Source organism: Entelurus aequoreus, linkage group LG09 (genome assembly GCF_033978785.1).
Source record: "Entelurus aequoreus isolate RoL-2023_Sb linkage group LG09, RoL_Eaeq_v1.1, whole genome shotgun sequence".
Lineage (NCBI taxonomy): Eukaryota > Metazoa > Chordata > Actinopteri > Syngnathiformes > Syngnathidae > Entelurus > Entelurus aequoreus.
Genome location: NC_084739.1, coordinates 29339636 through 29364132, shown reverse-complemented (window position 1 = coordinate 29364132; position 24497 = coordinate 29339636). Strand labels below are relative to the sequence as shown.

The window sequence follows — 24497 nt, the reverse complement described above, 5'->3', positions numbered from 1 at the left end:
TTCCTAACCTGCCAAACCGTCAGTTTATATATTCCTTCTTTGTCTGTCTGGGTGTGGGCTAAGTCTCAACAGCACCACCTGACCATAAAAGTAGATGTTCATGTGTAAGTGTCTGGAAAACAACTGCTTTAAGTCATAACTTAAAGGTTGGTGTTTGAACTAGACAGGTAGTCTCCTCTCAAGGATATGGCCATTTGTTTTGCATTCCAAAGTCCCAATTAGGGCCTCCTTCCTATGAGAAGTGATCCAATTCACCTGTGAATATCAAACTAAGGGGCCTTATCGTATCATTTGCTCAAACTGAAATACCACTCTGTACTCAAACTTGAAGGTTTGCTTTCTCCAAGATGAATATAAACATTCACCATATGTACAACATAATATGAGTTAATTAATACACTTCAATACATTATCCCTTGCATTTCTGCAGTTTGTTTAAAGGCCTACTGAAACCCACTACTACCGACCACGCAGTCTGATAGTTTATATATCAATGATGAAATCTTAACATTGCAACACATGCCAATACGGCCGGGTTAACTTATAAAGTGCAATTTTAAATTTCCCGCCACACTTCCGCTTGAAAACGTCTCGGTATGATGACGTATGCGCGTGACATAGCCAGTTTAACAGAGGTATGGCTTCCCCATTGAAGCCAATACGAAATAGCTCTGTTTTCATCTCATTATTCCACAGTATTCTGGACATCTGTGTTGGTGAATCTGTTGCAATTTGTTCATTGCATTATGGACAAAGAAGCTGAGCAAGCAAAGAAGAAAGTTGTCGGTGCGAAGCGGATATTTTGCAAGGGAAGTCAGCAACACAACACAGCCGGTGTTTGTTTACATTCCCGAAAGATGCAGTCAAGATCGAAGAACTCGGACAACAGAGACTCTAACCAGGAGGACTTTGATTTGGATACACAGACGCGATACCGTGAGTACGTAGCTGCGCTTCCAAACATTTGATCGCTTGCTATAACTAGGTCGAGCTAGTAGCTAGGAGCTAGCATACCAAACACCTAGGTGTTTGTTATGCGGGATTAATTTGTGGCATATTAAATATAAGCCTGGGTGTGTTGTGACTAATAGAGTATATATATGTCTTGTGTTTATTTACTGTTGTAGTCATTCCCAGCTGAATATCAGGTCCCACCCGCGCGCTTTCAAACATTTGATCGCTTGCTATAACTAGGTCGAGCTAGTAGCTAGGAGCTAGCATACCAAACACCTAGGTGTTTGTTATGCGGGATTAATTTGTGGCATATTAAATATAAGCCTGGGTGTGTTGTGACTAATAGAGTATATATATGTCTTGTGTTTATTTTAGGGATGTTAACAATTAATCGATTTTCGATTAATTGCCGTTAAGAAATTACCCGATTAAAATTAACGATTTCAATTAATTGACAATTCCGTTCTGTCACGGTCGGTGCGGTGGTTTTCTGTGTGAAGGTAATGCTGAGTTTATACCTCGCTAGTCCACACGAGGGAGTTGTTGCTTATTGTACTTTTTCCAAGCAGCAACACCATCACGTGACCAGCCCTACATGTCCGCTGTACACATGAGAGTCCACATGCGAGAGAAGAAAAACAAACATGAAGCGACGCAAGAGAAGTGCTGTGTGGGAACATTTCACCCTAAAAGAGGACGATGCAACGTGCAAAATATGTAAGGCTGTTTTGAAGTACAACAATTCAACCAGTTCGTTAAATTACCACCTAAAAAGTTTACATGCCGCTGTGCTTGGAGGAGAGAGTGGAGGCGGAGCACGGCCAGGCCAGCCCTCCGTCGCCGAAGCGTTTTCCAAAAGAAAAGCGGTGTGTGATGACGCACGGGCAGAGGGCATCACCCAGAGGATTTGCAACATGGTTGAAAAGGATATGCTGCCTATAAGCATTGTGGATGGCAAGGGGTTTCGTGAGTTGATGAACTATTGTGAGCCAGACTACCAAATCCCTTCTCGAGAAACAATAACAACCCGCATAGAGGCTCGCTACAAAAGAAAGAAAGCCGAGCTGAAACATTAATGTTTACACTAATAGTTTGTGAGAGACAAACTAAGATGGGCATAGTGCATGCACTTTATTTTATTTTATGCAGTGACATGTTTTTCATTCAGTTCTTCTGTCAGCCTCACTTGAGCCCAAATGTTAAGTTGAATCAATGACTGTTCTTCTGCAGCAGGCTTAGGTTTACTTATTTTGCTGTTACTTACAATTTCAGGGATGTCTGCCTTATATTTTTTCAAGTTGACTGTCATATAGGCACTTTTCCCAGTTCAAGAGGGATTCAATTAATGTTGCAGCTTGCAGGCTGCTAGCCTTCTAATAGTTTGTGAGACAGACTAAGATGTGCATTGTGCATGTTGTGCACTTGATGTTACTTTATTTTTCTTGTCTTTACAGTAGTGAGTGAGTGACATGTTTTTTCACTTCAGTTCTTGTCAGCCTCACCTGAGTCCAAAGGTGAAGTTCTGCAGCAGACTGCAACAGCCAACAGGCTTACTTATTTGCTGCCTGCTGTTACAATTTTCAGGGATGTCTTCCTTGTATTTTTTCAAGTTGACAGATAGGCATTAGGCACCTTTCCCAGTTCAAGAGGGATTATATAAAATAAAGCTAGCTATTATGGCTGCTGCCACTACCAAGTCTTGCATGTGTGACAAGACTAAAGTGCACTTTATATTATATTCCTCATGTTACAAAGATGACTTACTTTTGTATCAAATAAACATTTGATTAGGGAATACAATGTCCTTTGTATTTTATACCAGCAAAATTTTGATTTTGATTTTGTACCTTATTGAGGGGAAATCTCAGATGGGGGGAAAACGCCGCTTTATCAACTAATCGATGATCGATCGATAAGGTTATCAACTATCAATTAATGAAATAATCGATAATTTGCATCCCTAGTTTATTTACTGTTGTAGTCATTCCCAGCTGAATATCAGGTCCCACCCGCGCGCTTCCAAACATTTGATCGCTTGCCCGTACGTGCGTGTCACGTACGTAACTTTGGTTAAATATATAAGCTTTATGAACCTTGGGTTAGGTCAGGGGTCGGCAACCTTTACCACTCAAAGAGCCATTTTGGAAAGCTTCACAAATTAAAGAAAACAATGGGAGCCACAAAATTTTTTTGAAAATTTAAAATGAAAAACACCGCATACAAAGCTTAAATTGATTTGCGCTATGTTAACCAGGGGTCTCTGACACACGCACCGGCATGCATCTTAATAAGGAAATTTAATGTTAGTGCGGCCCACGACTTTTAATTGAATGGCGCTTGATAGCGTCTTTCTTGCCAACACTCTCAATTTTCCGGGAGACTCCCAAATTTCAGGACGTGCTGGCACTGCTTTTAGCGCCCTCTACAGCCTGCCCAAACAGCGTACCTGCTTGGCCACATGTTGAATGCAGCTTTTGCTTGCTCACGTAAGTGACAGCAAGGCATACTTGTTCAACAGCCACACAGCTTACACTGACGGTAGCCGTACAACAACAACTTTAACACTGTTACGTTACAAATATGCGCCACACTTTGAACCCACACCAAAAAAGAATGACAAACACATTTCTGGAGAACATCTGCACTGTAACAACATAAACACAACACAACAAATACCCAGAATCCCATGCAGCCCTAACTCTTCCGCTCAACCGACGCACGGAGAGGGGCGGGGTTGATGTGTGGGGGGGTTTGGTGGTAGCGGGGGTGTATAATGTAGACCGGAAGAGTTAGGGCTGCATGGGATTCTGGGTATTTGTTGTGTTGTGTTTATGTTGTGTTACGGTGCGGATGTTCTCCAGAAATGTGTTTGTCATTCTTTTTTGGTGTGGGTTCACAGTGTGGCACATATTTGTAACGTAACAGTGTTAAAGTTGTTTTATACGGCTACCGTCAGTGTAAGCTGTGTGGCTGTTGAGCAAGTATGCCTTGCTGTCGCCTACGTGTGCAAGTAAAAGCAACATATAACATGTGGCCGGGCTGGCATGCTGTTTGTAAATGCTATAGAGGACAATTAATGCAGTGCCATTAGGGCACGCCCTTGATTAAGTAATTAGAGTGAAAAAAGGATAATATTTGCCCTGGGAGATTTCTAGGAGAGGCAGTCTCCTGGGAAAATCGGGGGGGGGGGGGGTCGTTAAGTATACTGGGAAAACCGGGAGGGTCGGCAAGTATGCAGCTGAGCCGCATCAGAGTGGTCAAAGAGCCGCATGCGGCTCCGGAGCCGCGGGTTGCCGACCCCTGGGTTAGGTGAACGGTCCTTTGGGCTGAGTGAGTGTGTGTGTTGTGCAGGTGTTTGAATTGTATTGGCGGGTTATATATACGGGATCCCGTCCATATAACCCGCTCGTGCTATAACTAGCTCGAGCTAGTAGCTAGTAGCTAGGAGCTAGCATAACAAACACCTAGGTGTTTGTTATGCGGGATTAATTTGTGGCATATTAAATATAAGCCTGGTTGTGTTGTGGCTAATAGAGTATATATATGTCTTGTGTTTATTTACTGTTGTAGTCATTCCCAGCTGAATGTCAGGTCACCCCCGGCTCTCACAGCATCTTCTCTATCTGAATCGCTTCCACTCCCCACTAGTCCTTCACTTGCATTTTCCTCATCCACAAATCTTTCATCCTCGCTCAAATTAATGGTGAAATCGTCGCTTTCTCGGTCCGAATCTCTCTCACTTCTGGCGGCCATCATTGTAAACAATAGGGAACTTTGCGGATATGTTCAATTGAGTACGTCACGCTACTTCCGGTAGGGGCAAGCCTTTTTTTTATCAGATACCAAAAGTTGCGATCTTTATCGTCGTTGTTTTATACTAAATCCTTTCAGCAAAAATATGGCAATATCGCGAAATGATCAAGTATGACACATAGAATAGATCTGCTATCCCCGTTTAAATAAAAACATTTCATTTCAGTAGGCCTTTAAAGTTCCAGTAATATACCATGTTTCCCTATTCAAGGGATTTCGTCATTAAGACAAATGTTACTCTGCAAAAGGATGGTTCGCATTTTAATGGAGGATTAAGCGTACATGAAGAGATAATGCTCTGGCAGACACTGATGCAGTCTAATAATTATTGCGTGGTCATGTAACACTCTTTGCCGATCAAGTCATTTTTATTTCCTTATGGGAGAATTTAACATAAATAGTGCCTCTCTGCATAGATGTAGCTCAACTTCCCTTAGCTGTGCATCCGGAAAGTATTCACAGCGCTTCATTTTTTCCAAATTTTTTCAGCTTTATTCCAAAATGAAATACATTCGTTTTTCTCCTCAAAATTTTACAGGCAATACCCCAAAATGACAAAGTGAGAAAGTTTTATTTTTTGCAAATTAAAAAAACCCAACAACAACTAATAAAGCACATGCACATAAGTATCCATAACCTTTGCAATGAAACTCAAAAGTGAGATCAGGGGCATCCTGTTTCAACTGTTGATGCTTGAGATATTCCTACAGCTTAATTGGAGTTCACTTGTGGTAAATTCAGTTGGTTGGACATGACACACTTGTCTATATATAAAGTCCTACAATTGACATGACATGAATAAGGTCAAAGGAATTGTCTGTAGATCCCCGAGATAGGATTGTCTCGAGGCACAAATCTGGGAAAGGGTACAGAAAAATATCTGCTGCCTTGAAGTTCCCAATGAGCACAGTGTCCTGCATAATTATTTAATGGAAAAAATGTTTGGAACCACCAGGACTCATACTAGAGCTGGCCGGCCGTCTAAACTGAGCGATTAGAGGAAAAGGGCCCGAGTCAGAGAGTGGATCAAGAACTTGATGGTGACTCTGTCGAGTTACAGCATTGAGGAGAACTTTACAGAAGGACAACCATCTCTGCAGCAATCCACCATTCAGGATTTTAAGGTCAAGTGGCCAAACGTAAGCCATTTCTTTGTAAACGTTTGCCAAAAGGCACCTAAAAGACTCTCAGACCACGATTAAGAAAATTCTCTGGTCTGATGAGACAAAGATTGAACTTTTTGCCATAAATGCCAGGCGTCATGTTTGGAGGAAACAGGCACCGCTCATCACCAGGCCAAAACCATCCCTACAGTGAAGCATGGTGGTGGCAGTATCATGCTGCGGTTATGTTTTTCAGCAGCAGGAACTGGGAGACTAGTCAGGATAGAGGGAAATATGAATGTACAGAGACATCTTGGGTAAAAAACAATGCTTCCCATCCAACCTTATGAGGTGCTGCAAAGAGGAATGGGCGAAACTGCCCAAAGATCGGTGTGCCAAGCTTGTGGCATGGTATTCAAAAATAATTGAGGCTGTAATTTCTGCCAAAGGTGCATCAACAAAGTATTGAGCAAAGGTTGTGAATACCTATGTGCATGTGATTTGTTAGTTTTTAATTATTATTTTTTTATTTCAAAAAGCTCCAAAAATGTTTTCCCATTATCATTATAGGGTATTGTCTGTAGAATTTTGAGGACAAAATTGTATTTATTCCATTTTTGAATAAGGCTCTAACATAACAAAATGTGGAAAAAATGAAGCGCTGTGAATGCTTTCCGGATGCCCTGTATATTCTTCTAGGTGAGACAGAACCAACAGAGCCTTTGTTAGTTGCAGGGATCACACTTCATTTTGCCTCATTTTCGTCAAGACTTGATCTACTTGATCGCACACGATCGACTAACTGATTATTATGCCCATGCCTAGTCTGGGTTACCCACTTCTGCTATGCTAAAATAATGTTGAGCCAGGAGCTTTCAGATTAGCCCTATAGGGTGGCCTTTTAGCATATTGACTCTAATCAAAAAGTTATATCATGAATGTAATAATGCATAATACTTTGTGATTATTCACCAAATCATGAACATAATCTGATTATTTTTTATTTTAGCGCCGCAGTGGCATGTGTCGGTGCTTTTTATGAGAAGATGGGGAGGATGCTTGGAAGCTCCTTTCCAGACACTATTAATAATCTTTTGAAGGCATTAAAGAGTGCAGAGGTACAGTATGACATCTTAATAAAGTCATGACAACAGGCATTCAACTTGAGTGCATTGGAACTCAGTAAATGCATGCATTCTTCAGAATATGATGCATATATGTCCGTTCTCATAATTCTTCTGCTTTATGCAGTCTCAAGGCAGAGGAGAGATACTCCTCAGTCTGCAGAAGGTGCTAAATGGACTAGGTGGAGCTGCAGCTTCATGTCACAGGGACATCTACAAGAATGCCCGCTCTTTACTCACAGACAGGTCCATGGCTGTGCGTTGTGCAGTGGCAAAGGTGAACCGTGCACAGTATAAACATCATACAACTATATAATGTCAACAACTAATCATTTTCATTTGTATGTTTTCTACAAAAGCATATAACTGATCCTACTTGAAGTTCAAACATTCTCATCTACTATTCTACTAGGTGCTGATATGATACTGTACTGTCATCATATTAGCTAAACTTTAGAGCGAAAATACAGAATACACCCTATTGAGAAATATGATTTTATGTTAAACAAATACATTATATCTATGGTTTTATATATTGGCTCAGATGTTATAGCGGCCATCTAGTAACTTGAGGGTTCCAGATTCGTATACCAGCTTTCGCCATCTTAGTCACGGCCATTATGTTCTTGAGACACTTTGTCCCCCTTGCTCCTGATGGGTCGTGGTTAGCACTTTGTATGGCAGCTTCCGCCATCAGTGAGTGAATGTGTGTGTGAAAGGGTGAAAGAGATGTATAATGTAAAGCACTTTGGGTATTGTTGCAGGTATGGTAAGGTCCTATATAGGTATTGTACAGCCCTATATACAGTAGATACAGACAATTTACCTTGTATATAATATGGAATATATATGTAATATATAATGCTGTGTAGCAGTTATAGTATTTGACTGTGTTGACTAAGCAAAATAAACACATGCTGTAACCACTACTAACATGACTCCATTGTGATTTCATGTGCCTTTGCAGTGTCTGTCCGAGCTGCAGAACGAGGCAGTATTCATGTGGACCACAGAACTGGAGAACATGGCCACACTGTGTTTTAAGGCCCTGGAAGGCTCCAACTATGGTGTTCGGGTTGCTGTGGCCAAACTGCTTGGGACTGTCATGGCCACAGCTCTGATGCCCAAACAAGCTGCTGGTACTATACTTTATACATTGATAAGTACAGTCACGCTTACTGCAAATGCTCCAATTCATGCCTGCATTCAGTTAGCCACCTTATAGTCGCTGGGTGCGTGGTCTGCAAATAACCGTCGGGGTCTCAAATTAGTGCCGTCAAAAGCATTGACATTAAGAGATGTGCTCTGCGCCCTTTAAAAACAAACTTCGACGGAACTTTAGATAAAACTGAGGCAATTACCGTAGTATTGCAGCGACAAACTTCCTTGTAATTGGCGCACATCCAGTTTAAAATAGCATCTTAAAGCAAAACATGAACGTGAGGATGGCGTCGCTAGCATGAATGCTACATGCACAGCGAACAGTGAACAACAAACTGCTGACTGAGTTTATCTGCGTTTTTTTCTAAATGGACAGCCACCACATGTAGGACATTAACATTACAGAAGACCAAGTGCTGCAAGATGTTCTTCATGTCGCCAACTAACGCCAACTAATTAGAGGTAGTTTGTACGAAAAAGAGATCAGCGCTGTCATCCGAAAAGGTAAATAAGAATGTTTGTGCAACCAAGGGTTTGTAATTAGATGAAGCCCAGCAAAAAAGACAGACGGTAACGAGGGAATCGAGAGGCACGTTCTTTATTGACAACCGTCACGTCTCTCGTCAACACACTGGCTTCTCGTCAAGGCACCTTTTCCCTTACACACACTTCCCAATAATGGCGTGACAAGTCACATCTGGTCCCACTGTGCCAACAAAATAAAAAATTGCTTTATTTGTTTAAACAATTGGTTAAACTAATGAAGAGTAAATGCAGATGGTGCGCTGTGTAAAGTTGTCCCTAGTACATTATCCATTAAAATACTGAACATCTCTACCTAGTTTGCTAGATTATTGCAAATACTTTCAAAATGTGTAATTCTTACTATACTTACTGTCACCAAGTTTTGAGCAAATCAATGACTTGCAGTTTAGTGAAACATCTAAAAAAACATTCCTTTAAGACATTCTGACTACCAATTTGCATTTGTATCCAAATATTAAGCAAATTGTATTTATGCAATCAAATAATAACCTGATATTAATAACAATTAATCACTGTTCAAAAGTGTGATTAATCTCATTAAAACATAATCAATTGAGATCCCTAATGATATTATTATTATTATTGCATGTTCTGGGGGTTAAGCCCCCTGTGTTTAAAAACTAGTGACTCCTCTGTTTCTAACTTTAATCAAGGGTTGTTGAACACACCACAGTTAAAACTTATACATACTTTTCTTGTATGCTGCCACAGATATTATATTTTAGCTACCTTTTATGAACCCATTCTTGTTCCAAAATGCTGGTGCTTGAATGTGAGCTGTAATGACGTGCAACCTCTGTGTTGAGTGATGTGTTCGAAGCTACTGTAGCGTTGCCACTATCCAGGGGGGAATTAACCATTTTGTTTTTTTTAATAGGGAGTAGAGGTAGTCTTAGACATTTTTAATTTGATTCAAACAACCTTATTATTGATCTTTCACATCAACATTTATTTATCCTAACATTTAGTATTGTTGTAACACCTTACTGGTGTTACAACAATGGTTCTGTTGCTGCTTTGTTACTTGCTAGTAAATGACCATGTGGTAAAATAGAGCTATGTTTGCCTTTCCACTTTTTCATGCTCTCTAAATTAATATTTAAGTTTAAAAAATGTTACTGTATATATGGAAGAAACAGCCTTCGTTTTCAATTTTGCCTGCTTCTAATGAATCTTCTCTACAGTTTAGGCAAATAAACTCCCTGGCTATGATTAGTGCATTTACGGTAATCATGTTTCATATTTTGATGTTTTTTAGCTCACGGTTGACTTTTTATTGTTTTCTCCAAGTTATGCGTCAGAATGTGAAACGGGCCACGCTTGAAGAAGTGCTGGAGTTAATGGCCACAGGCTTTCTGCGTGGTGGATCTGGTTTCTTGAAGAGCGGAGGGGAGATGTTGAAAGGCGGGGCTTCTGTCAGCAGAGAAGTCCGGGTGGGCGTCACACAGGTGAGCTAAATTCTCTACAAAATATAACAGTTAAGCATATCTTATACCGCTACCTGACGTCCCTCCTTTTCCTCAGGCTTATGTTGTATTTGTGACGACACTCGGTGGTCAGTGGCTGGAGCGCAACTTTGCCACCTTCCTCTCCCACGTTTTGGACCTTGTGTCTCATCCAAGGGCCACCCAGACGCATGTCGAAGCGGTGTACTCGAGGCGCTGTGTCTCCTTCATGCTGCGTGCCACTCTGGGCAGCTTACTCGGTGAGAAGGCACAGATTGCAGCCGGCAAAGAAATTTGCCAAGCCATCAGCAAGCAAATGAGGGCCGTAGGTAAGCAGGATTGGACTGATCGTTACAGAAAAAAGTACTTCTCTGGAGTAATTCACTTTCTGTTCAGCTTCTGAATATTTTGCATGGTTTGTGTTACATTATCACACAATGTTTTTGTCTTTTTGGATTTATGAGTGACATTAGCACTACCTGCTACACTCGCTTCCTTTTTATCGATTTCATCATTATCATACTATCATCATTCATTACTAAATTGGCACTTGATATGCTCATGCTTTTTATTTTCATCTGGTATACCTTTTGGTGTCATTTGCCAGTGAGTTCTCTCTTTGTTAGATTACAAATTGTAATAATCAGTAACAGATCTACAGTAGTAACCCCCACTGAATACAGAAGTTGCACAGTCTATGAAGGAAATGTGCACATTCATAGCAGGCACAAGCCATTTGCGCTCATAGCATCAATAGATATTTGCATTATTTATTTGTTTTGTTTTTACTCTCGCCAAACATTCTTTCACAAAAAACACAAAAGTACTTAATTCCAAATTGATTGTTCTTTATCTTTGTTTTTTAACCTGTAAAATGTGCGGGAAAAAGTGGCTTTTTTTGTTTTTTATTTTATATTTTTATTTGATTTGAATTATCTTCACAGCCAAACAAAATAATAATAGTCCTTTTTTTAAATGTGGAAAAACATTTTGAATTATATTTTTTTTCACTTTTTTGCTCAAATTTCTAAATAAACCACAACATTAAACACAAATATCAAACATGTAATGTTTTTGTTTTTAATTTTCACCGTTCGGAAGGCCTTTTGATCAGATTATGTCACATGTTTAAATTAGTTAAATAATTAAGAAGTTGTCCAATATATGTTAGCTTTTTGTTTTGCGCCACTGACATTGATTTATTATGATGCCTTTCTCTGGAACCTGTTATTTCAGAAGCAGTTGTAAATGACCTCAATGGGGAGAACAAGACCGTGGCAGCTGATGTCTCGGCCAGCCAGCATGTTATGGTGTGTGCCCTAAAAGAGTTAGGCAGCATTGTTCAGAGTCTGAGTGCCACATCTTCACCTCTCATCCAGGAGCCTTCTATAGGTAAGATACTGTACTTGTGTATCTTATAATAGTCTTAGTGCAGAGCATTCCTAACCATTTCTTACATACTGTATCTGGACTTTCTTTTAATGCTAATTGTCCCCAGGACTTCTTGAAACCGTGACCTCGGTGCTGCTACACCCCAGCATGGCGGCTCGTTTGGCTGCAGCATGGTGCCTGCGCTGCATTGCCATGGCACTGCCCTATCAGTTAACCCCGCTCTTGGACCGCTGCGCTGAGAGAATTAACAATCTGAAGAGTTCACCTGAGGCTGTGAGCGGGTATAGCTTCGCAATGGCAGCTCTTCTTGGAGGCGTACACCAGTGCCCTCTGGGAATACCGCACTCTAAGGGCAAGGTGTGTGGATAAGCAGTTTAGACCTTTTAGATCACACTCCCATCTTGCAATTTTGTTCTGAATGTTCGACCGCATCAGGTTTAGATTAAAATATAGTTGCTTTACTGTAGTTGGTGGTGAGTATAGCTGAAGACCTCCTGAGGACAGCGGCTCAGAACAGCCGACTCTCCTTGCAGCGCACACAGGCTGGATGGCTGCTGCTTGGGGCCCTCATGACATTGGGTGAGTTAAAACGTCATCTCTTGCTGGAGTTTTTATTAGCAGTACCCATTTTCCTGTTTTTTGCTTGTATGTATACGCAGGTCCTTCCTTGGTGCGTTATCACCTTCCAAAGATGTTATTACTCTGGAGAAACGTGTTCCCTCGCTCACAGAAGGAGCTGGAAGCAGAAAAGGCAAGGGGAGACTCCTTTACCTGGCAGGTGACCCTGGAAGGCCGAGCTGGAGCACTCTGTGGTAAACCAAGACACCTGCGTTTCAGGCTGCCCAATTCTGCCAAAAAATTTAATTAGGACTCTTTTTGCCCAGAAATGAGATCATAATACTCTGGGAAGATTTATGCCATTCCTAATCAGAGGTTCTCGAAGGAAATTTGTTGGGATTCTTTTTTTAATAGAAATGAATAGAATGACTGAAAAAGTGAAAATAATTCATCAAGTAAAAAAACATGGCACCCTTGCTTACTCAACAGTTATGCATGCGAAAAAGTCTAGTCAAAAGAAAAGTCAGTGAGTTTTTGTGATCGCTCCTCCTGCAAGCTGATTAATGATACTCAGTGAGGCGTCAGCTTTCAGCGGGTAGAACCAGGCCAGTGGATCCAACTTGTCCTAGCTGGCAAAGCTTGCTTGGGGACGGGGAGAACAAGTACAATTTTTTTTTTTTTTCAAAGGGAGTCCTATGATGATATACATTTAAAACTCGTCATTGTGGTCTAGATCAGTGTTTCTTAACCATAGGGCAAGTGCGAAAATATCTGTTTCTGTTATGGGCCGCAGCGGTACTCAGTTGTAATGCACTTTTCCACCACTTGCGGCAGTGATGACAATATCAAACAAATAAAAGAAACCTTGAGCTAAAGTCACGAGAAGTTTAAGGGCAAAAAATACAACTTACTGTATTAGTGATACTAGTGTTGCTAGTAATGATACAAAATATGGATTGTTACAGTCATTTGCCTAATGTTATTGGTAATGTAACCTGTGACACCAAAAAAGTACGTCCACCTCGCTGTGACGTCACAACGTAGCCAGACTGCAAAACCCCTGTAAAAAGAGGCATCCAAAACTGCTCAGATCCAAATGCATGAACCTTATAATCCATCCATCCATCTTCTTCCGCTTATCCGAGGTCGGGTCGCGGGGGCAGCAACTTAAGCAGGGAAGCCCAGACTTCCCTCTCCCCAGCCACTTCGTCCAGCTCCTCCCGGGGGATCCCGAGGCGTTCCCAGGCCAGCCGGGAGACATAGTCTTCCCAACGTGTCCTGGGTCTTCCCCGTGGCCTCCTACCGGCCGGACGTGCCCTAAACACCTCCCTAGGGAGGCGATCGGGTGGCATCCTGACCAGATGCCCGAACCACCTCATCTGGCTCCTCTCGATGTGGAGGAGCAGCGGCTTTACTTTGAGCTCCCCCCGGATGGCAGAGCTTCTCACCCTATCTCTAAGGGAGAGCCCCGCCACCCGGCGGAGGAAACTCATTTCGGCCGCTTGTACCCGTGATCTTGTCCTTTCGGTCATAACCCAAAGCTCGTGACCATAGGTGAGGATGGGAACGTAGATCGACCGGTAAATTGAGAGCTTTGCCTTCCGGCTCAGCTCCTTCTTCACCACAACGGATCGATACAGCGTCCGCATTACTAAAGAACCCGCACAGATCCGCCTGTCGATCTCACGATCCACTCTTCCCTCACTCGTGAACAAGACTCCGAGGTACTTGAACTCCTCCACTTGGGGCAGGGTCTCCTCCGCAACCCGGAGATGGCACTCCACCCTTTTCCGGGCGAGAACCATGGATTCGGACTTGGAGGTGCTGATTCTCATCCCAGTCGCTTCACACTCAGCTGCGAACCGATCCAGCGAGAGCTGAAGATCCTGGCCAGATGAAGCCATCAGGACCACATCATCTGAAAAAAGCAGAGACCTAATCCAGCAGCCACCAAACCAGATCCCCTCAACGCCTTGACTGCGCCTAGAAATTCTGTCCATAAAAGTTATGAACAGAATCGGTGACAAAGGGCAGCCTTGGCGGAGTCCAACCCTCACTGGAAACGTGTCCGACTTACTGCCGGCAATGCGGACCAAACTCGGGCACTGATCATACAGGGAGCGGATCGCCACAATCAGACAGTCCGATACCCCATACTCTCTGAGCACTCCCCACAGGACTTCCCGAGGGACACGGTCAAATGCCTTCTCCAAGTCTACAAAACACATGTAGACTGGTTGGGCAAACTCCCATGCACCCTCAAGGACCCTGCCGAGAGTATAGAGCTGGTCCACACTGTTCCTCCTGAATCCGAGGTTCGACTATCCGGCGTAGCCTCCTCTCCAGCACACCTGAATAGACCTTACCGGGAAGGCTGAGGAGTGTGATCCCACGATAGTTAGAACACACCCTCCGGTTCCCCTTCTTAAAGAGAGGAACCACCACCCCGGTCTGCCAATCCAGAGGTACCGCCCCCGATGTCCACGCGATGCTGCAGAGTCTTGTCAACCAAGACAGCCCCACAGCATCCAGAGCCTTAAGGAACTCCGGGCGGATCTCATCCACCCCCGGGGCCTTGCCACAGAGGAGCTTTTTAACTACCTCAGCAACCTCAGCCCCAGAAATAGGAGAGCCCACCACAGATTCCCCAGGCACTGCTTCCTCATAGGAAGACGTGTTGGTGGGATTGAGGAGGTCTTCGAAGTATTCCCTCCACCGATCCACAACATCCGCAGTCGAGGTCAGCAGAACACCATCCTCACCGTACACGGTGTTGATAGTGCACTGCTTCCCCTTCCTGAGGCGGCGGATGGTGGTCCAGAATCGCTTCGAAGCCGTCCGGAAGTCGTTTTCCATGGCTTCCCTGAACTCCTCCCATGTCCGAGTTTTTGCCTCCGCGACCGCCGAAGCCGCACACCGCTTGGCCTGTCGGTACCTGTCCGCTGCCTCAGGAGTCCTATGAGCCAAAAGAACCCGATAGGACTCCTTCTTCAGCTTGACGGCATCCCTCACCGCCGGTGTCCACCAACGGGTTCTAGGATTACTGCCACGACAGGCACCAACTACCTTATAATGTGGTACTTTAACACTGTTTAATGCGAGTATCCAACATTGTAACAACATTTATAAGTCAGAAAATACATCATTTATAATAGGTCCCCTTTAAAAGCATTTGGATCGCATGCTTGTATGAATTGAAATTATGAAATATCTAATTTTTTTTTGTGCCGCCCTACCTGCCTCTTTATACATCACTCAATGTCAACCTGTTCTGATCTTGTCCTTTCCTATTATAGCCATGCGCAGTTTTGTGGCCCACTGTCCCGAGCTGCTGACAGAAGATGTTATTCGAAGGCTGATGACACCCATTGAATGTGCTATGACTATGATATCTCAGTGAGTAGGATGACTTTCAATATGACAATCTTGAACATATGGTTAATGTTTAAAAAAATTATTGGCTCTTCAGTGTCCCTGCCATTATTAAAGTCCACGGTGCACATCTGAAAGCAAGTGCAGCAATGGTGAGACTAAGGCTCTACGACATTTTGGCTCTATTACCCCCTAAAACATACGAAGGTAAGACATTTTTATCTATGGTTAATTGGTGTAATGTCACCAATTCTGTTCAGGTAAACATCGAATGGGTCTTCCTACTCACTTTCATAAGCAGGGGAATGACTCATGAGTTGGAGAACAATTGAGACTGTAATAGTTGCACTCTTAGCAAGAGATTGTGGTGCATCTGCTCAAGTGTGGGTTTCGATTATTACCTGAACAAGAATAATGTGTAACTGTTGCAAAACACTGGGCTTGCACAAAAAAGTTGTTCCACATTCGAATCATGATTCTAAATCAGTGGTTCTTAACCTTGTTGGAGGTACCGAACCCCACCAGTTTCATATGCGCATTCACCGAACCCTTCTTTAGTGAAAAATAAAATGTTTTTTTTTCAAATTGAAGACAAAGTTATGTCAAAGCAACACAAATCTATACGTTAAAAGTTAAAGTTAAAGTCCCAATGATTGTCACACACACACTAGGTGTGGTGAAATTTGTCCTCTGCATTTGAACCATCCCCTTGTTCACCCCCTGGGAGGTGAGGGGAGCAGTGGGCAGCAGCGGTGCCACGCCTGGGAATCATTTTTGGTGATTTAACCCCCAATTCCAACCCTTGATGCTGAGTGCCAAGCAGGGAGGTAATGGGTCCCATTTTTATAGTCTTTGGTATGACTCGGCCGGGGTTTGAACTCACAACCTACCGATCTAAGGGCGGACACTCTAACCACTAGGCCACTGAGTAGTATATATAGTATGTATATTCATTTGAAGATCAACAGTGCCACATTGATAGAACTGACCTTCAATCATTTATAACATAAAATAAAATCTTACATTAAACAAGAAACTGTACCAAATTGCATCACATTGCAGGAAATCGGATCAAATCCTACCAAATCAAATTGTTACATATCAAAATCTATCGTTTCTGAATCGTATCGTTCTCTGTGTATCTGAATACGTATCAAGTCGTTTCATATTGGGCAGATGCACACCTCATGTAAACAAACAAGTGCAAGGCAAAAAGACCTAGATAGTGTGCCAGTGTCATTCAGTATAGATCAGGAATGGTGCTATTAATGCTACAATTCAGCTAATACAGAACTTGAATTAAAACCGTTCCAACTTACTGTTCCTCACATCATTGTGATTTCCTAAAAAGACATGTTGTAAATGTATTTATTTTTTGACGAAAATGTTTATTTATTTGAGAATTTTATACATTGCAAATTATTTCTGCTCAGAGTTGTTCATCCATCCATCCATCCATCCATTTTCTACCGCTTGTCTCTTTCGGGGTCGCTGTGCCAAAATTTGCCCGAACCGTGGCCTTAAATCTGAGATACGCACTGAACTAAACATCCTTACTATTTAAATATTCTTTGCAGTGATAATAATGTATTTATCACGTTTTGTACAATCAATGGTTTCAAAATGTTTAACTGTCTTGAGTGAACCAATTTCTCTTTTTATTCATTAAAAAAACATTTATTTTGCTGTCCACTTTACTACAGCAACAGTAGTTTTAGAAGATGAAATTAAGATATTTTCAACTTTGTACTGTGCTCTTGTAGGCATCTTTAATGCCCTCCTCAGGGAGCTGGTGGCAGAATTCACTTTGACCGACAATTCGTCCAACACCACCACCTCTTTGTTGCGCTCTCTCTGTCACTATGATGACAGTGTGCTCATGGGCTCCTGGTTGCAAGAAACTGACCACAAGTCCATTGAGGATCAGGTAAAAAGACTAATAATTAGCATGTGTGCTCTGTAAATGCAGATATTATGTGTTCATTTGAAATGTTTTTAGTTGGTCTCAGGGCCACTATTGAACGCCATTGATATTCAAACTATTATTGTTTAACAGCTGCAGCATAATAGTGCGTCTGGCAGTGGGGCTCTGGAGCATGATCCCTCCTCCATTTACTTGCGAGTGCCTGTTGGTGAAGCCATTCCAGGGCCGCTCCCTTTGGGAGTGTCGGTCATAGATGCCTCTGTGGCTTTGTTTGGAGTAGTTTTCCCCCATGTGTCTTTCAAACACAGGTGAGCAAATAAGTCAAGAGCACTAATACTTGTAATCCTCATCATACATTGACCGTAGTCTAAATATTACATTAGTATCTCAATTTACAAGTTTAATTGGTTATATGACTGAGCTCTTAACTTAACACACCCATTGGAAATAATAAAAAATATATTTAAACATGTAACATGCATTTTAAAAAGGAAAGAATACTTTTAGATAAGACATATTGTATCAAAAACAATACAATAGAATGTAGTACTAACAACTACAATAGTTTTATGAAGTAATGTTATAATAATGTACAACATTTACCTGGTGGAATCCTATTGTATCTCCTTACTACTGCTTCTCCATATTTTAATTGATACATGTCCACCGTTTAAATTTCATTTTACCATTCCTGGCTGGCATGAAACTCTTCCTGCGTATGGTGCAGACTCGCAGTGCTACGCTCGAATTGCTTCGCCAAGTCTACACTACACACTAGGCCCTGTTTTTAAGGATTTATTTTTTAATTCAATGAATATCATCCACTTCTTCTCAGCAATGTCTTTCACACTTACTTTCTTCTTTGCCATGGTTGGAAAAACGAAATTATGTCAATCTCTAGCTATAAGATAATGTTCACTGACATTTGCTATGCCAACTAATGGGGAGGATGATTGCAAATTAAAGGGGCTCCTATATGGAAAACCAATGTTTCTTATCTGTTGATACCTTTTTGTTTATTTGGGATCTCCATAAGTCCCAAACATTTGATATCATACAATTTTCCTGAGGGAACTCTCCTGAAGGAATCAATAAAGTACTATCTGTCTATCTACCATGGAGGGATAGCGAATATTTTTTACATATAAAACAATCTTGCCTTCCTTCATACTTCCTTCAATTTTGGAATTTGAGTCTTCAGTAATGTATTTTGCCTTAGTCACGTCAGCGGATATCTCCATGTGTGTTAAAGATTATTTATTTATATTTATCCAATTGTACGGTAGTCCAAAGTTGTAGTCAATAAGTTCCTTCTTTTTCTCTATCCCCTTGTTGTGCATGCTAAAATCATCCACAGTTGCAATTTCTAATAAAAAGTAGATTGGAGTTCTGGCTTATATCTGTCATTAGACTCTATATGGAAGCGTTAAAAACTACAACATGGCTGACAGGGTGGAGACACAGTTGAAGTGGGCTTTGCCTGGAGGAGGGCCATGGCACGTAAATAAGAAAGCGCCTTGAAAATGGTTTGTAAAACATTATCTATGCAACATTTTTGCAAAACCACCACCATTACATGTTATTTCGACTCCAAGGAAGTGATTTAAATAGAGAAAATAATCATAATATGACCCCTTTTAAAGGACAACAACTATCCAAGAGACAGCTGTTATCTCAAAACACTCTTAAATTTAAGTTAAGGTACTACTGTATTTTGCTTTGTGGTTTGTGGCTTTGTTTGTGTTCCTTGCTGTGTTTTTATTTGTAGTTAGGTAAATGATTACTTCAGTTTTAAATACTGTATGTTTACCTTTTAGGTTACAAATGCTAGACCACTTTGCAGAATGTATCAAGCAGGCTAAAGGTGTTCGTCAGCAGTCCGTTCAATTGAACATCTTCACTGCTGTGCTGAGTGCTCTCAAGGTAGGAAAAAGCCATGCAAGAAAAGGCTATTGTGTTTCTTTATTGATATAATATTAATTTATAACCTGCCTTTCTGGTTTTGTGCCTTGCTTGAAGGGTTTGGCTGAGAACAAGAGTACTTTGGGCCCTGAGGAGGTTCGCAAGTCTGCCCTGGCCCTGGTGATGGGGGCCATGGACAATTCCAATCCCATCCTGCGCTGCGCTGCTGGTGAGGCCCTCGGCAGAATGGCTCAGGTGGTGGGAGAGGCTACTTTCATTGCCAGAATGGCACAGACCAGCTTCGACAAGTAAGTATATTTACTCTTCTTCAGTTTTGATATTATATTTATACAGAATCCCATTAGACCGTCTGTTCTGGAGAGAAAATAAAATGGTGTTTGAAATGTTGATTTAAAGTGATACATACTGTTTTCTATCCTTTGTTATCAGGCTCAAGTCAGCCCGTGATGTGGTGTCAAGGACGGGTCATTCACTGGCTCTCGGCTGTCTGCATCGATATGTTGGAGGAATTGGCTCTGGCCAGCACTTAAAGACCAGTGTTAGCATTCTGTTGGCCTTAGCCCAGGATGGATCCTCTCATGAGGTTCAGGTACAGTGAAATAAATACTCAACAGGAAAATATTTGTCTATTTTTGGGAGTGTTTTAGCTTTCAATATGTTTTTAAAATATGTTCAGTATTATATTTCTTTCTGAACTGTTATCAAGTATAAATTCTTTCCATTTTTTAACAGACATGGGCTTTGCACTCTTTGGCTCTAATTGTGGACTCAAGTGGTCCCATGTACAGAGGCTATGTGGAGCCTACCTTGTCACTAGTCCTTACCCTGCTCCTCACAGTTCCCCCGTCTCACACAGAGGTGCATCAGTGTTTGGGCCGTTGCTTGGGAGCCCTTATCACTACTGTTGGTCCAGAGTTACAAGGTAAATCTATCTGACAAAAAAAAATTAAAAAATTTGATTTGCACTTGCACTCAGCTTTCTCTACCAGCAGGTGGTAGTATCACCAACATTAATCCACAGACGTTAAAGGGGAACTGCACTTTTTTTGGACATTCATAATCATTATGTAAGACAAGAGCACATATGTTTTTCTATTTTTATGCATTCTAAATATTTCAATAAATGCGATCAAAAGTCTGCTTACAATGGAGCCTATTGGAGTCGCTCTATTCTGCCTATAAAGCGCTTAAAAACATTCAAACACCTCCATTAAGGTTTTATATACACGCTGTATGTATATATGTAATGTAGTAAAAGACACATTTATTACAACATGTCATATTTATGTATTTTGATATTTTAAGCATACGTTGGTGCATTAATTTAATAAACGCATCACAACGATGACATCACTGATTACCACTTGCTGCAGACTTTATGAGAGCCAACAAACATAATAAAACATCACTTACTTTACAATGTCAGCTGTCACTGGGTTGCCGACTGCTAGGATGTTCATATATTCCCGTTTAGATGAAGAAAAGACTCATAATTCTTGTGAAGAAAAAAGAGGTGTATAAATAAGAGCCTTTTCGTGTCTTTCTCGCCATTTCTTGGTCTAAGTTGAATGCCAAAGTTGCCCAACTTGTCAGATGATGTCTTCATCCTTCTACTATCCAGGTGAGAGAAATTATTTATGATTCAAAAATAAACTTTCACGTGCTCCTAGTCGAGAAAGCAGCTCGCCAGCTCATGACGTCAATATAGCAGCAACAAGCTTGTTAGCGCTCTGTGACAATGCGCCACTAAAAATAGTTTGTTTGCCTTAGCGCTTATAATAACAATATTACTAATACTTACTAACTATTCAGGTCAAAGAATGTAAATGGAGTATTGTTAGCGCTTTTTGGATGAATATTTAGAGGGCTTTATGGGCAGTATAGAGGACCTCCCATTAACTCAATTTTAAGCTGACTTTTATTTACGAGTCAAAATGCATAACAAAAAAAACATCTGCCTTTTTGTCTCTCATAATGAATTTGAACGATAGGCAAAATTAAAAAAAAAGTGCAGTTCCCCTTTAACTGGCAAAAAAAATGGTATATCCTTGTGTTTTCTCCTACCTACATAATCCCTATATGTTGACTACTTATAGGAAATGGTGCCACCATCTCCACCATCCGCTCATCCTGCCTGGTTGGCTGCGCAATAATGCAGGATCACTCAGACTCTCTGGTGCAAGCAGCCGCCATCTCATGTCTGCAGCAGTTACACATGTTTGCTCCTCGCCATGTCAATCTCTCAAGCTTGGTGCCCTGTCTTTGTGTAAGATGATTGGGAATTTATTTGACATTTTTCTCTTAGTTTGGAGTAGGGCTGCAGCTAGCAATTATTTTAGTAACAGTGTAATCTATCAATTAGTCTGTTCAATTAATCAAGTAATTGACTAATACACACTTTCTAGCCTCAATGCGCCTTTTAAGAACATAGTTTACATGAAAAAGGATTTTTCTAATGAACTTTCTTCTTTCTTCTTTTAAATGCACATACCAATGAAATTGTACTTCTATCATGGGAGCATCACTATAAATAACCTATGTTTATTAAAAGAATGAGTAAAATAACAACAACAGTGTAGCCAAAAACCAGGCAATAGAAAATAAATAACCAAACTAAACAAAAAGACTGATAACGAATGATAAATTGAGTGAAAAAATATGTAACACATTTGAAAAAGGTATTAATTGGAGGCACAGTGTTTGAGTTTGGGATAAACCACTTATTAGCATTATGCTAACATGTCTTCATATTTGTCATGCAAGTCAAACATGAAATGGTGTGAGCTGCCAAAATAGATGTTTACCTTTTTTCTGCTTGTTTGCTGCTTTTAAATATGCAAGATTCTTTCCAGTAAAATGCTGCATCATCGGTGTAGTGATACTCTGAAATGCCAGCTCTGTTTGACAGTTCACAAAACCTTTCTATTGTATTATTTTGGCCCGTTGCTCTCTTGCTAGCTTGTTGTTGTTTTCTTTGAGCCATCTCTCAGCACGCTGCTGTTTCTCTACACACACACACACAGACCACATCACCCACAGTGCGAGATGCATCATGAATAGGTGCACCGCTCTTATGTGCGCCCAATTAGATCAGTCTTGCGAAAACAATGTTTGTGTATTTTACTTACTAAATGAATCATCAATGCAACAAAAATACAAATCAAAGCTTTTTTCTAATTGATAGATCATTGCAGCCCGAGTTTGGATTTTTTAAATTCTGTGTTTAAATGATAGCTTTGATACCAGCAAATATTTCTGACTGTTGGAGTAATATATTTGCCATATGATGGGAACTTCTGTAGGTGCACCTTTGCAGTTCTCACCTATTGTTGAGGCGCGCTGCTGTAGCCTGCTTAAGACAACTTGCTCAGAGAGAGGCTTCTGAGGTGTGCGAGTATGCCATGAGCCTGGCAAAGAAGGCAGGGGATGGTAAAAATGTTGCAAGTGAGTGCAAACCAGGATACTGACAACAACATTTTGTGCAGTCAGGATTTTCAACGAGACACTGGTGTTTTACTTCTTTCGACTTTGTGCCTGGTTCAGATCTGAACATCACTGAGACGGGGCTGGAGGGGGCACTATTTGGTATGCTGGATCATGAAACCGACAGGAAGCTGTGCTCTGATATTCATGACACACTGGGCCACATGCTGTCATCGCTTGCTGTAGAAAAGCTTTCTCATTGGCTTAAACTCTGCAAGGATGTCCTTGCTGCAACAACAGGTGACTAGAAAAAGGGAAGAACATGGTCCATTATAATTGTCTCAAAATGAGATACCATGAAGGGATTCTTCTCTTTTCAGTGCATATGTTCATCTGCCCTTTCAGATGTAGGAGGAGCTGTTGCATTTGAGGTGGAAAAAGATGAAGACTCTGAGAAAAAAGACGAGATGGACGATGACATCATGTTCACGGGTCTAGGCGAAGATGACAAGCCTAAGCCTTCAGTGGCTCCTCGTTGGGTGACACGGGTGTTTGCTGCAGATTGTTTGTGCCGCATCATCCTGCTTTGTGAGAATGCAGACAAAGCGCACTTTGACGTGGCAGCTGCACGTTCTGCAAAATCCAAGAACCCCAAAGGTAGAACACCTCACCTTTTGGAAAACACTGACACATATCAACGTCAATGTGTAGAGCCTTGCAAAAGGATAAAACAGACATTTGTCTATTTTCTGACTGATGAATAGATGACTCACTCAGTTACATTCCTTACATTCATGTGCATTACCCACACAATCCTTCAATTTCCTTCCCATCTTTCTTTGTCTAGGAGATCTGTTGGTGCTCCATTTGTCTGATCTCATTCGGATGGCCTTCATGGCAGCCACAGACCACAGTAACCAACTGAGGATGGCTGGTCTGCAGGCTCTGGAAGACATCATTAAAAAGTTTGCCTCTGTTCCCGAGCCCGAGTTTCCAGGGCATGTTATCTTGGAACAATACCAGGCCAATGTGAGTCAAGAACTTAGTAGGAATTCAGTAGTATGGCAAAAGCCAATACTAAAGATACACAGTAAATATAAACACCTAGGGTCAAATTGAACGTGTGTTTAGGTTGGAGCGGCTCTTAGACCTGCTTTTTCTCCTGATACACCTTCTGATATAACCGCTAAAGCATGCCAGGTAAGTCACTTTGATTGTTTATAGTCATATTATTTTCCAATGATAGCTCAATTGCAAGGATTTAATCAGATAAGGCAGTGTATTTGAATATCTACGTTTTATGATTGTATCCTTGCTTTGTACTGCATGTAAAGCTTCCAAAGCATGTATATTCTGTGTGAATTGCATATTATGTGTAAAAGAGCATAACTGTGGAAAAAAACAAACAACTTTTGTTTTACACTCTGTCCACTCAAATGGCATAGATTTGGTATGTGCAATGTATAACGAGAATGTGCAAGCTGAATTGAGAGCTATAATGAAGAGTTTGGTCACTTTTATCCTTGAATGTGGCTACAGGTGTGTAGCACATGGATTGGTAGTGGTGTTGTAAGTGACCTTAATGACCTGCGGCGAGTCCACAACCTGCTTGTGTCATCACTGGACAAGGCGCAAGCTGGAAAGGGTTCATCCAGTCAGCTATACAGTGAAAGTGCCACCACGATGGAGAAACTGGCTGTGTTGAAAGCATGGGCAGAGGTGAGACCTAAGACTTTGCTCTCTGTTTGGTGCACTCTCC

General features: G+C 41.4%; 1 protein-coding gene across 3 annotated transcripts in view; it reads left to right on the top strand.

Annotated features, from left to right (window-relative positions):
• The window catches only part of heatr5b (HEAT repeat containing 5B), a 37703-nt gene that overhangs the window by 1231 nt on the left and 11975 nt on the right, over positions 1-24497 (top strand). For all 3 annotated transcript variants that reach the window (XM_062058514.1, XM_062058513.1, XM_062058512.1), the window contains exons 4-27: positions 6880-6988; positions 7122-7271; positions 7962-8133; positions 9992-10149; positions 10226-10475; positions 11383-11538; positions 11645-11895; positions 12006-12117; positions 12198-12350; positions 15393-15492; positions 15566-15675; positions 17232-17395; positions 17525-17700; positions 19210-19315; positions 19412-19602; positions 19745-19904; positions 20048-20237; positions 21412-21581; positions 22618-22759; positions 22859-23038; positions 23144-23395; positions 23586-23767; positions 23870-23938; positions 24278-24457. In XM_062058514.1, coding sequence (XP_061914498.1) covers positions 6880-6988; positions 7122-7271; positions 7962-8133; positions 9992-10149; positions 10226-10475; positions 11383-11538; positions 11645-11895; positions 12006-12117; positions 12198-12350; positions 15393-15492; positions 15566-15675; positions 17232-17395; positions 17525-17700; positions 19210-19315; positions 19412-19602; positions 19745-19904; positions 20048-20237; positions 21412-21581; positions 22618-22759; positions 22859-23038; positions 23144-23395; positions 23586-23767; positions 23870-23938; positions 24278-24457 — 3883 coding nt within the window. The remainder of the gene's footprint in view (positions 1-6879; positions 6989-7121; positions 7272-7961; positions 8134-9991; positions 10150-10225; positions 10476-11382; positions 11539-11644; positions 11896-12005; positions 12118-12197; positions 12351-15392; positions 15493-15565; positions 15676-17231; positions 17396-17524; positions 17701-19209; positions 19316-19411; positions 19603-19744; positions 19905-20047; positions 20238-21411; positions 21582-22617; positions 22760-22858; positions 23039-23143; positions 23396-23585; positions 23768-23869; positions 23939-24277; positions 24458-24497) is intronic.